Below are 13,003 nucleotides of genomic sequence, written 5' to 3' on the forward strand. Positions count from 1 at the left end.
TCATGTATTGCATTTAATTTTCATTGTCCCCTTAGTTGTTCTTTCTTTTTTTTAAATTATGGAAACATATATACATAAACTTCCTCATCTCATCCACTCCCAAGCATGGTATTAATCACATTCACAATATTGCTATACCCTCATCACCTTCCATTACTAAACTTCCCCATTTCCCACAACAGAAACCTGGCACCCATTATGCATGAATTCCCTGTTCCCTATGCCTCTGGAGACTTGTACTCTAAGTTCTGTCTCCAAGCTTCTATATTCTCTGATATTTTCTTTATAGTTATTACAGTACTTGAATTTAATATCCTATATCTGTAACAATGTCATTTGCTTTGATGCCAACTCATCTTCAATAGTATGTATAAACTATGTTCATATAACCCTCTGTCCCTCCACCTTTAATTAGTTCTTGTCACAAATTACAGATTTGTGTATTATGAGTCCCAAATCACTGATTTATCATTACTCTTTATACATTTGCATTTTAGATCCTGTAGGAAGTAAAACGTGGAGTAACAAACTAAAAAACAGTAGTACTAGCATTTCTATTTATCCATGTTATTACCCTCATTGGAGATCTTTATTTCTTCATACTGTAGCTTCAGTATGTTTTCTATAGTCCTTTCCTTCCAACCTGTAGCATTCTCTTTAGCATTTCTTGTATGACTAGTCTGGTGTTGATGAACTCCCTCAGCTCTTGCCTATCTGGGAATGTCTTTTTCCCTCATTTTTGAAAGACAGTTTTATTGTAGGGTATAGAATTTTTGTTTGTCAATTTTTTGCTTTCAGCACTTTAAATATGAAATCCTACTCTCTTCTAGCCTTCATGGTTTCTGATAAGATATGAGGCACTAAATTTTATTGAGGTTCCCTTGCACATAACACACTGCTTTTCTCTTGTGGCTTTCAAAACTTCTCTCTTTATCTTTGAAACTTGACAGTCTGATTATGATATAACATGGTGTGGGTCTGTTTGAGTTTATCTTGTTTGAAGTCTGTTGAGCATCTTGGATGTTTATATTCCTGTATTTTATTAAATTTGGAAAGTTTTCAGCCATTATTTCTGTGAATATTCTTTCTGCCCCTTTCTCTCTCTCCTGGGACTTTCAGAGGGTGCATGTTAGTATTTTCGATAGTGTTCTGTGGGTTTCTAGGTCTCTGTTCACTTTTCTTCCCTCTTCTTTCTGCTCCTGAGACTGGATGATTTCATTTGTTTTATCTTGAAGTTGTCTGATTCTTCTGCCAGCTCCAATCTGCTGTTGTACTGATTTAGGGAATTTTAAATTTCTGTTACTGTGGCTTTCAGTTCTGTTTCTTTTTCATAAATTTCCTGTGCTTTTTATTGATATCCTCTTTGTTTTCATCTCTCATTTTCCTGATTCCCTTTAGTTCTATGTCTGTGTTTTCCTTTGGCTTTCTGGACGTATTTATAACCATTTTTTAAGTCTGTTCCTTCTCACTGGTAGTTTCTAATGCTTGAATTTCCTTTGCCTGAGATTGCGTCTTGTTTTTTATATGTTTTATAATCTTTTATTAAAACTGATTTTGAGGCATCTAGTTCTTAAGCTTGCATCCAGCTGGTGGTAGAGCTTTCCTTGAATGCCAGAAGCTAACAAAAACAAAAAGAAAACAACACCTTTCCAGTCTCTGAGATTGACCTGCATGAATGCACTCGTTCAAGGCTTATCCATACGTTGAGTTCAGAGAATGTCTCCAAGTCAAAGCACAGGGGCTTTCCTGATCCTGTCCACACATACATCTTGTATTGGGCTTACGTGTGCAGTCCTAGGGATTCCCCTGTTGCCGTAGTTATAAATGTCCCACTTTCTTAGGAAGCAGTTTCTTCATAGTTCTTGGCACTGTTCTGTACGTTTTGCAGCCAGCAATCCCTTGCTTCTGGCTTTATTGCCCCAAGCAGTAAGGATTCTGTAGGAGAGCTTGGTGAGCTGTCTTCTATAGGACAAGTTCTGGGACAGCAAATCCCTCAGTCCATTGCCCCACAGATTTGGCCACACATACATGTTCCCAGTATGTGCACAAGGGTTACTTTGTTCCCTCTGGAACTGGAACCAGAGATTCACACTGGGAGTGTGGGCCACCTCTACACCAAGCCAATGAGAGGAGGTAGAGGCACCAGCCCGGTCTCTACAACATCCTACCTCTTTTAAGTGGCCTTTTTCTTGATTTGGTGCTTATTACTGCAATTCTTTAACTGTTTTCTAGAGCTTGAAAAAGATGTTTCTGTCAGTATTGCTGGTTGTTGAAAGCTTCTATAGGGTGACAGAGCCCTGAAACATCTCGCTCTGCCATCACTGTTCTGGTCTTGATTGGTTCTAATTATTTTAACATTTGTATTTCTTTAAATTTCCTCTTCATGTTACTTTCCTGTTTTTCTCTAAGTTATTGATTTGTATGAACTCTAAAATGGAGGGGAAAGTAAAAATACCTTGAACTCAATACATTGAAAATAAGCAAGCATAGCTAGATCTGTAAGAAAGTTTGTCTTTCATAATTGGAGTTTGAAGTTTTTGAGATTTTTGAGAGCAGTGTAATTTTACATGTGTTCCCCTCTCAGCATAGCTGGGAGACTGAGAAGCCAAGTTAATGAAACAAGTAATTAAAGGCACAGGTCTAAGCCAACATTTATTCATTTAGTAAATGCTGAGCAAATAATGAACCAGCTGCTGGGCTTAATTCCATATATTGGTTGATGAGACTGGCAGTTCTTGCTGTTATTGTACTTAATTTGGCTTGGAAGTCCTACATTAAATAAAAACAATTAAAGTTGGGTAGTGCTTCATAGAAAAAGTATGGGGTGCTATAAGAGCATATCAGGGCTGCCTAACCTTTATGGACTGGGTGGTCAGATAAAACTAGAAGAACCTATTTAAACTGAGATCAAAAGGATGAGTAGAAATTGGCAAAGCTACAGGGTCATCAGTTTTGGGTATGGCAAGCAAGTGGTTAGAGGGTAGCAACAAATCTTGTAGGGCCTTATGGTTCACATTAAGGATTTGAAATTTCATCTGGAGAACAATAGAAAATCTTTGAACACTTGTAAGGAAAAAGTAACATGATCAACTCCTAGTGGTTAGTTTGAAATGAGAACCTAAACTCTTCCATAGGATGGGCTGCCAAAATTGAGGTATCTGATAGTGGTAAGAGGTAGCACTATTCATTTTTCACCCATCTCAACTATTGAGGAGCAGCCTGCAGTGTCTGACTGAACTCTTTTGTTCTGTCTGAATACATTTAAAGAATCATCTGTTGTTATTCACTTTCTGTGGCAAAGAAAATTACTAGGTTAAAAGCAGATTCTGCCTTACAACCACCTCTCTACTCATGGGAACATGTCCTCTTCCCCATGGTGCTGGCAGCAGAAGGAAAGAAAACTCTTGAAACTGTTAGAATCTGTAGGTTTTGGAAACAGACTGTTTCAGGGAACACATTCTCAGAGAAAAGTACAAGCACTTGTGTACTATACAGACCTTTCTTTACTGTGTCTGAAAATATCCATGCCACTAAAAATGAAAATATCCATTCTACTAAAATGTCACTAAACATTAAGGGGCTGAATTCGATCCATCTCCATGCTTTCTGGAATTAAAACAATGAGAGTTTAGTTGGGAGACAATCTAGTAAGCTGGAGAAAGGCATATTAATTGCTGTTGTGGAACTCAAGACGGCATAAAGAAACCAAAGAGTCTGGACATAAGGTTCTAGAAAAAGTGGAAGAAATGTTCAAAACCTTTCTTTTAAAAGCCATAGTTGTGCTCATTGTACATAGGAGAAAATGCTTTATAAGTAACTCCTTGTTTTCAAGGGCAATAACTGGAGATTATTATAGAAAACACTGTTATTCACTTTCTTAAAATGGAGGCAATAGAATTAATATTTGGGAAAACCTGAAAATTATCCACATTATTCAGTTGGAACAGGTTCTTTTTGATTAATTGTTCTAGTATAGTAAAATATTTAAAGACTGTCATTTAGTGTCATGATATTTGAACTGCATACCAAATTCTTCCCCCTGGTATAAGGCTTGTCCTTTAGAATATATTGGAAAATATATTTTGGGGTTTTGTAAATGTTTAATGTATATATTAGAAGCTAATCTGAATTATTTTTTAGAAATTAATACTCTATTAATTTAAAGACATTCTTTAAATATTTTGATTGAGCTGCTACTAAATCTTCTCAATTGGTAACATCCTCTTTCATTTATCGTCTAGTTGTTGAGAGGAAATGCTTTGGAATTGAACTAGTTGGATTCAGATCATGGCTGATCCTTTTTTTTTCTCATTGTGAAAAATAACATATATACAAAAAAGCAATAAATTCCAAAGCATAAGCAGCAATTAGTTACAGAACAGATTTCATAGTTGGGTTTGGGTTAGTTCCACAATTTTAGATTTTTCCTTCTAGCTGCTCCAAGACACTAGAGACTAAAAGAAATATCAATAAAATGATTCAGTAGTCATACTCATTTGTTAAATCCTGTCTTCTCTGTTGTAACTCCACCTTCTCCTTTGATCTTTCTCCCAATCTTTAGGGGTATTTAGACTGCCTTTTCTAACTTTTTCATGTTGTAAAGGGCTGTCAGTAATATGGGCTAGGGGGATGGAACTAGTTGGTGTTCTGGAGAGGCTGACCTGTCTGAGTTTCAGAACTTATGTTGTCTAGAGACCCATCTGGAGGTTGTAAGTTTCTGGAACGTAATCATAGTTCATAGAACCTTTGTAGAATCTCACATAAAGCCCTAGGTGTTCTTTTGGGTTAGCAAGAGTGGTTTTGGTTGGGGTTTGGCAAACCATGATAAGTAGCAATATCTAGCTGAATCTGGTGTAAAAGTATCCTCCAGAGTAGCCTCTCTACTCAGTTTGAATTCTCAGCCACTGATTCCTTATTTGTACTATTCTTTTCCCTCTTTGGTCAAGAGGCATTGTTGATCCCACAGTTCCAGGGCCAGGCTCATCCTTGGGAGTCATATGCCTATGTTTGCCAGGGAGACTTTCACCCCTGAATGTCATGTCCCATGTAGCGGGGAGGGTAATTATTTCACTTGCAGAGTTGGGCTTAAAGTGGGAGTGGACACATCTGATCAACAAAAGAGGTCCTCTGCAAGTAACTCTTGGGCATAACTGTAAGTAGGCTTAGCTTCTCTGCTACATAAATAAACTTGACAAGAGCAAGCCTCAAGATCAAGGGCTTGGCCTGTTGACTTGGGAGTCCCTAATATTTGAGACAGTGTCACGGGTTTCCCCAGTGGTAAAGTTTAAAAGTTCCATATTTTTTCTTCCACGCTTTATCCTTTTCTAGCTATTTCACTATGAGCAAAGGATATTTAAACTTTTTGATGTCTCTTTGTTCAGCTACCCAGTAGACATAATAATGTTACCTCAGATTGTATGGATTACTTTAGGTAATATAGGTGAAGTGCTTAGACTAGTATGTAGCACATACTAAAAATTCTGTAAACATCATCATTATTATGAAAAGGAATTTATTGGTTCAGGTAACCATTCAAAAGCATTGCAGGGTGTCTCCAAATTAGGCAATTATACACATTTGAAATTCTCAAATCATTTTGACTGTAGGAAGGCAAATGTTTGAATTGAGTAATAACAGCGTTACTTTTCTTTTCTTTAATTTTGTTTATTGTGTAATATAATGTATATACGAAGCAAAGAAAGAAAAAAGCAATAGTTTTCAAAGGACTCTTCAACAGGTTACAGGACAGGTCCCAGAGTTTATCATGGGCTACTGTACCATCATCTCAGATTTTTCCTTCTAGCTGCTCCAGAACATAGGAAACTAAAAGGAATATATATATATATATTTAGCTTTTTTTTAATTGTGTAATATAACACATATACAAAGCAAAGAGAAAGGATAAAGTAATAGTTTACAAAGCATTCTTAAATAAGTGGTTGCAGGACAGATCCCAGAGTTTGTCATGGGTTACCATACCATTATCTCAAATGTTTTCTTCTTTCTGCTCTAGAATATCAGAGGCTAGAAGGAATGAATTTTTTTTTCATCATCACAACCAACTTTTTTTTCTTTTTTGTGAAAAATACCATATATACAAAAAGCAATACATTTCTCAGCATAGCACAACAATTAGTTGTAAAACGGATTTCAGAGTTTGGTATGTGTTAACAATTCCATAATTTTAGGTTTTTACTTCTAGCTGCTCTAAGATACTGGAGACTAAAAGAAATATCAGTGTAATGATTCAGCAGTCACCTGGTTTGTTAAACCCTATCTTCTCTGTATAACTCCACCATCACCTTTGATCTTTCTCCTACTCTTTAGGGATATTTGGGTTAATAACAGTGTTTTCTTATGGGTGGATGTTCAAGTTTGCTAGCTGCCAGCATGCAATATACCAGAAATGGAATGGCTTTTTAAAAGGGAAATTTAATAAGTTGCTAGTTTATGGTTCTAAGGCCGAGGAAATGTACCAATTAAAGCAAATTTGCACAGATGTCCAAATTAAGGCATCCAAGAAAAGACACCTTGGTTCAAGGAGGTTGATGGAAGTTCAGGGTTTCTCTCTCGACTAGAAAGGCGCATGGTGAACATGGTGACATAGTCTAGCTTCCTCTCCAGGCCTCTTGCTTCATGAAGCCCCCCCAGGGGGCATTCTCCTTCATCTCCAAAGGTCACTGGCTGGTGGACTCTGTAGTTCTTGTGTCTCTGTTGTTTTCCTTATTCTCAAGCTTTCTCCAAAATGCTTCCTCTTTTAAAGGATTCCAGTAAAGTAATCAAGACCCACCTGGAGTGGGTGGAGTCACATCTCCCTCTATTCAAAAGTTAATGCCCACAATTGGGGGGGTCACTTCTCCATGGAGATAACCTAATCAAGCTCCAACCTATAATACAGAATATAGATTAAAAGAAGGGGTTATCATAAAATTGATTAGAATTAAAACATGGTTTTTCTAAGGTACATAAATCCTTTCAAACCAGCACAGTGGAATTAAGTGAATAGGAGGAGGTAAGAAAGAGACACGGTTCAATATTCGGAAAGTTTCCCTTTTTATTCTCTTCTCTGTGATTTATCTAAGTGAACAAGGAGCCAAAGAACCATAAGTTTGTTTCTGCTGTTGCTATCTCTTCCTTATTATTCCATGCTAATGACTTTCAAAAGCATGAAAATTTAGACAGATCAAGTTATGCAGTGATATGGCAGATGTTTGTGAAGTCTGATCAGTTGTGATTCAGTATTTTTGTAGTTTCTTATGATAAGATTGAGTGTCTAGTTTCCCCTCAAGAAAGATGTGAACTCAAAAGTACCTTTTTGATATTTTGAATGCTTCATATTTTAAATTGAATACTTAAATCTAAAGAACCAGATATATAGCTTTTCCAGTATTTTTTATCTTTAAATCCAGTATGCTGGCTCTCATGAATAGTTTGCTGGCTAGCTGGACCTACCCCATTGCACAATGGATGTCACAAGGTATGATGTGTATTAATATAATTGTATTATTTGGAATGATTTAGGTTTAATTCTAGTAAAATTATATTATGAATATAGTCAATATAAAAGATTATGTTTAACTAAATACATTTTTCTTAAGCCTGTGATCTTGGTTGAGTCATATTCAGTGACTATGCCACATTACATTGTAATTAGTAAAAATTAATTCTGTCCCATAATTGTTGAAATCTTGTCTGCTCTCTTAGGATAACTACACTCACAGAATATAGTGAGTAGGGCATATTTTTGTCAACGTGAATTTGTTTATTTGAGGCTGTGCCATCAAAAGAAAGGAAGAAATTCTAAGCTTTGCCCAATTGGTTGATATCTCTAACATTTATTCTTTTAGCTTGGCAAATATATATTGCATAAGCAAAAAACGTTGATTGAAATTATGTCTTTTTCAACCTATTTTACATTTTGTGCTTTTTTTCCCCCCACAAAAACTTAACATTCATATTGAATCAACGTGGGCATTGAAACAATTCTAAATTCAGAACGAAGTCATGAGGCATGCAACGATGTGAGTGAACCTCTGGGACATTTGGTGAGGCAGAATAAACCAGAAACAAAAGAACAATTATTGTATGGTCTCCTTTAGAAAATGCTTTTAAGAAAACGGGGGCCTAGATCGTAAACTCTTATAGCAAACACATTTAGTCTGGGGTGGTAATTATTATTTAAACAATCAAAATACAGGGAGCGCTGAATAAGAACGAGAGCCTTTAATCCTGTGTAGTTTAATGTAAGGACTGGGTACATCCTAGAATATATTAAGCAGATAATAAAAAAATATTGGCATAGTCCCTTGAGGAATGGAAAGAAAAATATGGAACTATTAAACTTTACCACTGGAGAAGCCCCTGATACTGTGTCAAACATTAGGAACACTCAAATCAGTAAGCCAAGCCCTTATGTTGAGGCTTATTTTTGTGAAGCTTAGCCTCTCTAAAGTATGCCTGAGAGTTACTTCTGGAGGACCTCTTTTGTTGCTCAAATATGGCCTCACTCTCTCTAAGCCCAACTCTGTAAGTGAAATCATTGCTCTCTCCCTACTCCCAGGCATGAGTCTGGCCCTGGCACTGTGGGATCAACAATTCCATCCTGACCAAAAGGGGAAAAGAAGTGTGACTAATAAGGTATCAGTGGCTGAAAGAGTTCAAATAGAGCCGAGAGGCTACGCTGGAGGTCACTGAAGTTACACAAACTTCAGTTAGACGTTGCTACCTGTCATAACTTGCCAGACCCCAACCAAAACCATTCCAGCCAATCCTAAAGAACACCTAGAGCACTGTATAAGATTTTACAATGGTTCCATGAACTGGGATAACTTTCCAGAAATGTACAACCTCTCGATGGGTCCCTGGACCAGATAAGTCCTGAACCCTAGAGAGCCCACCCTCTCCAGAGCATCAGCTAGTTCCATCTTCCTACCTCATATAATTGACAGCCCCTTCCAAAATGAAAGAGTTAGACTGGGCATAGCCCAACTATCCCTAGAGAATGGGAGAAAGATCAAAGGTGATGGTGGAGTTATATAGAGAAGGTAGGGTTTAATGAACAAATATGATTGCTGAATCATTACATTGATATTTCTTTTAGTCTCCAGTATTTTAGAGCAGCTAGAAGTAAAAACCTATAATTGTAGAATTGTAACCCATACCAAACTCTGAAATCTGTTCTACAACTAAATGTTGTACTGTGCTTTGAAATTCATTGCTTTTTAGCATATATGTCATTTTTCACAAAAAAGAAAAAAAAGTCAATTGTGATGATAAAAAATTATTCCTTCTAGTCTCCTGTGTTCTGGAACAGCTAGAAGGAAAAATCTGAGATGATGGTATGGTAGCCCATGACAAACTCTGGAATCTGTCCTGTAACTACTATTGAAGAGCACTTTGAAAACTATTGCTTTTTTCACTCTTTGCTTTATATATATGTTATATTATACAATAAAAACTTTTTAAAAAATCCTCAATTCAATTTAAGATTTAAGGTGCCATCTTATTGAAATGACAAATCACCATCTTATTTTAAGTGGCTATATTATAGTCTGTAATTGTATTAATAAAATTTACTATAGAAGAGAGTTGCATAGATGTGTTTTTACTCAGACATATATATGGGTTTCTGTATGTAAAGCTATTGGCTTATGAGTGGTAAATGGTGCTAACCAGGGATAAATTGGGTGATTTAATTAAACTGCCAAAAAGACAGATCTTTCATTGATGTTACTTCTTACCTCTTTGATTCTCTTTTTTCTCACATGATCGATTTCCAGAAGGCAAAGTCTAGTTTTCCTGCTGAGTTTAGCAGCAGTGATTTGATGTTTGGTAATAGAGTGGAAAGCTAGGCTTAAACGTGATACATAAGGGTTAGTAGGTTTATTGTGGTTCTCAAACTTGATTAATTCAGGGATTGAGAAAGTTTGTCCAAATTACGTGAGGATATTTTAAGTAGATTAAAATTTTTTTATTTTTATTTTTCAGCCAAACCAAACAGGAAACTTACTTTTCTCTACCTAGCCAATGATGTCATTCAGAACAGCAAAAGGAAGGGGCCAGAGTTTACAAAAGATTTTGCACCAGTTATAGTGGAGGCTTTTAAGCATGTTTCAAGGTATGATAATTGTTTTGGATACTAGGTAATCTGTTTTAAAAGTACAGTTTTCTTTCTTTTGCAAAAATTTGCCTTAAACCATTAAAACAAAAACTGAGGGAAGGTATTTTTTGAAGTTTTGTTTGAAGAGACTTACCTTTTGTAAAATGTAAATGACATTTTTAAATGTGTTAAATGCTTTCTGTGAAGGAAAATGAAATTTTCAACTATTGCTGAGTTGGACATTTAGAGTACTTGAAGTATAGCTTTCCTTTAAGAGACCAAAGTAACGTCCATATTGGAATAAGCTTCATTAAGAATATGAATGAAGGTGTTGCACTGAAAATTTATGTTTTTATAAAGCTATTTATTTTCCAGCTAATATTTGGATAAACTCAGTACCCTTTTCCTTCATATTGATATATGTCATAGCATTTAATACTTTGGAAATATACAGTATTTATTTAATATAGTCTTAAACCTGTTAAAAATTTTTATTATAGACAGTTCTGAGGATGGAAGCCTATACTTTGGCATATGTCCTTTTTATATGCTTAATTCCAAAGATTATATGCAAATATGTAGTATATTACTGGGTAACCATTAAATTGGGGTAGACTATTAAATCAATCTAAATTATGAAATTTGGTAATGAATGTTGCTATCTTAGTATTATTTACTCTTCAGTTTAGGTATTGTCTCCTACCACCTTTTCAGATTTTGGCATTTATCTTAATCTAGACCCTCTACTGTTATTCTTCTCTTGCCCTATGGTTGATTTCTTACAGTGCATGTTTTTAATTATCTGTATCTTAATGACTCACAGTCTTACACACCAGTCCAAGTGCTTTTTCTTTCTACAGACATGTATGTCCAATTACCTATTGCCATATCTTATTAGTAATATGTCATCCCAAACTCACTGTCTTATTCTAAACTAATTACATCCTTGCTCTCTGTCAGAAATTCTTCTTTCTCCTTCACTCCTCATATCCCATATAGTACGTGTTCCCTAGGTTCCTTGGATTTCTTTCATTCCAATTACCATAATGTTTTTTCTATATAATTGCGGCATCTTCCAGCTGGGCTTTCTGCTTCTGTGTTGTTTAATCCATTTTAAAAACGATAGCCTGAATTGCAGAATTGATCTTAATACTCCTTGCTTTTGAGTAGTTCTTATTTGTCCTAAAGATCAAGTCTAAAGTCCTGAACTAAGCATGATATTCCTTCATGGCCCTGCCTCTCTCTCCAGACTTAAGTTTCACATCTCTTGCACACACATTCCATAATCTGCAGTTTAAGCTAATTGAACCTCTTTTAGTTCTTCCTGCCTTAGAGCCTTTTTTTTTTTCAAGTTATGCCTTCCTATAATGTAATAAAATGTTTACTGAGTACCTGCTATGTGCTAGGCCCTGAGGCTACAGTAGTGAACAAAACAAGAGTTCTATTCTTGTGCAGTTTACATTTCAGTGTGACAAAGGTAATAACTAGATAGATAAGTTAATATATAGTATGTAATGTCATCTGACACGTTGCTATGACAAGCATACATAAAGCAGGGAAGGAGTTAGAGGGTATAAGGTACCCAGTTATATAGTGTAGTAAAGAGTGATACTTTGGGAAAGTGGCATATGTAGGGAGACTAGAAAAAAAAAAGGGATGAAATGAGCCATTTGACTATGGGAAAAGCATTCTAGATAGAGGGAATGCTTGCAGAGAGAAATGAGATAGCTATGTGCTGGGCATGTTTGAAGATCAGCAAGATTAGTATAGGAGAAGGTATTAGTGAATGCCGACTGAGAGCCAGGAAATCGGGTATGTCGGGCTTATGGCCCAGGGTAAGGATTTAGGTTTTATTCTTGGTATGATTGATAACTGTTGGAGGATTGAGAGCTGCAGTATTTGATTTACATTAATAGGATACTTCGTGGAGAATGGAGTGAACGAGAGGCTGAGAGACCAGTGGGACTGTTGAAATAATCCAGGAAAGAGCTAATAGTAGCTTAGTTTACAGTGATCATGATAAAAGAGGTGGGAAGTGGTTTGGAGTAGTCTCCTATTTCCTGCTTCCTGTATATCCAGTCTTCAGATTTCAGATTAAATATGACATTATCAAATAACCTTTGAGAACCCTTTAAAAAATTGGGCTATGCTCTTCCTTAATCCCTTATTCTCTTTCGTAGCATTTATAAACAAAAGCTGCTATAAAGCTCATTTGTCAGTCCTATTCACTTTTTTTTTTTTACATGGGCAGGCACCGGGAATCGAACCCGGGTCCTCTGGCATCACAGGCAAGCATTCCTGCCTGCTGAGCCACCGTGGCCCGCCCAGTCCTATTCACTTTTGTATCCCCAGTGTCAAGGATAGTGCCTTGATCAGTAAACATTTGTTGGATGAATTAAAAAGTCACCTATTAGAAAGGCTCCCCTTAACCTTGATTAGATTAAAATATCTTCTTTGTAAGCCCCTAAAGTACCTGGTACTTACACTTTTACAGTTTATTGCAGTTTTTTTGTTTAATATGTCTGCAAGTTCTATAAGTGAAGCAGAGTGAATGTCTGTTTTGGTCATCTCATTCCTGAATTTCTGGCTACATAATGGTGCTCAGTAAACATTTAAAGGGTTTTTTTTTTTTCAGAAATGAATGTTTCATTTGTATTTAAAATCACTGTTACCTTTTCAGTAGCACTATGTTGTTGTTGTTGTTTTTTAACCGTTAATAGTTTCATTTTTTCTTTAGTGAAACTGATGAAAGTTGTAAGAAGCACCTTGGAAGAGTGTTATCTATTTGGGAAGAAAGGTCTGTTTATGAAAACGATGTATTAGAACAACTTAAGCAAGCTCTGTGTAAGTATGTAGTCTTTTATCATGATCACTTCAATAAAATGTATTATTTTATTGAAATTT

General features: G+C 36.0%; 1 protein-coding gene across 13 annotated transcripts in view; it reads left to right on the forward strand.

The window, feature by feature from the left end:
• Positions 1–13,003, forward strand: part of RPRD1A (regulation of nuclear pre-mRNA domain containing 1A) — a 95,990-nt gene that overhangs the window by 21,207 nt on the left and 61,780 nt on the right. For all 13 annotated transcript variants that reach the window (XR_013165174.1, XR_013165175.1, XR_013165177.1 and 10 more), the window contains exons 2-3: positions 9,988–10,117; positions 12,837–12,943. Coding sequence is in view for 4 of the 13 variants with exons in the window: in XM_077135612.1 (XP_076991727.1) it covers positions 9,988–10,117; positions 12,837–12,943 (237 nt within the window). In the remaining 9 variants the exon portion in view is untranslated. The remainder of the gene's footprint in view (positions 1–9,987; positions 10,118–12,836; positions 12,944–13,003) is intronic.

Source organism: Tamandua tetradactyla, chromosome 18 (genome assembly GCF_023851605.1).
Source record: "Tamandua tetradactyla isolate mTamTet1 chromosome 18, mTamTet1.pri, whole genome shotgun sequence".
NCBI lineage: Eukaryota > Metazoa > Chordata > Mammalia > Pilosa > Myrmecophagidae > Tamandua > Tamandua tetradactyla.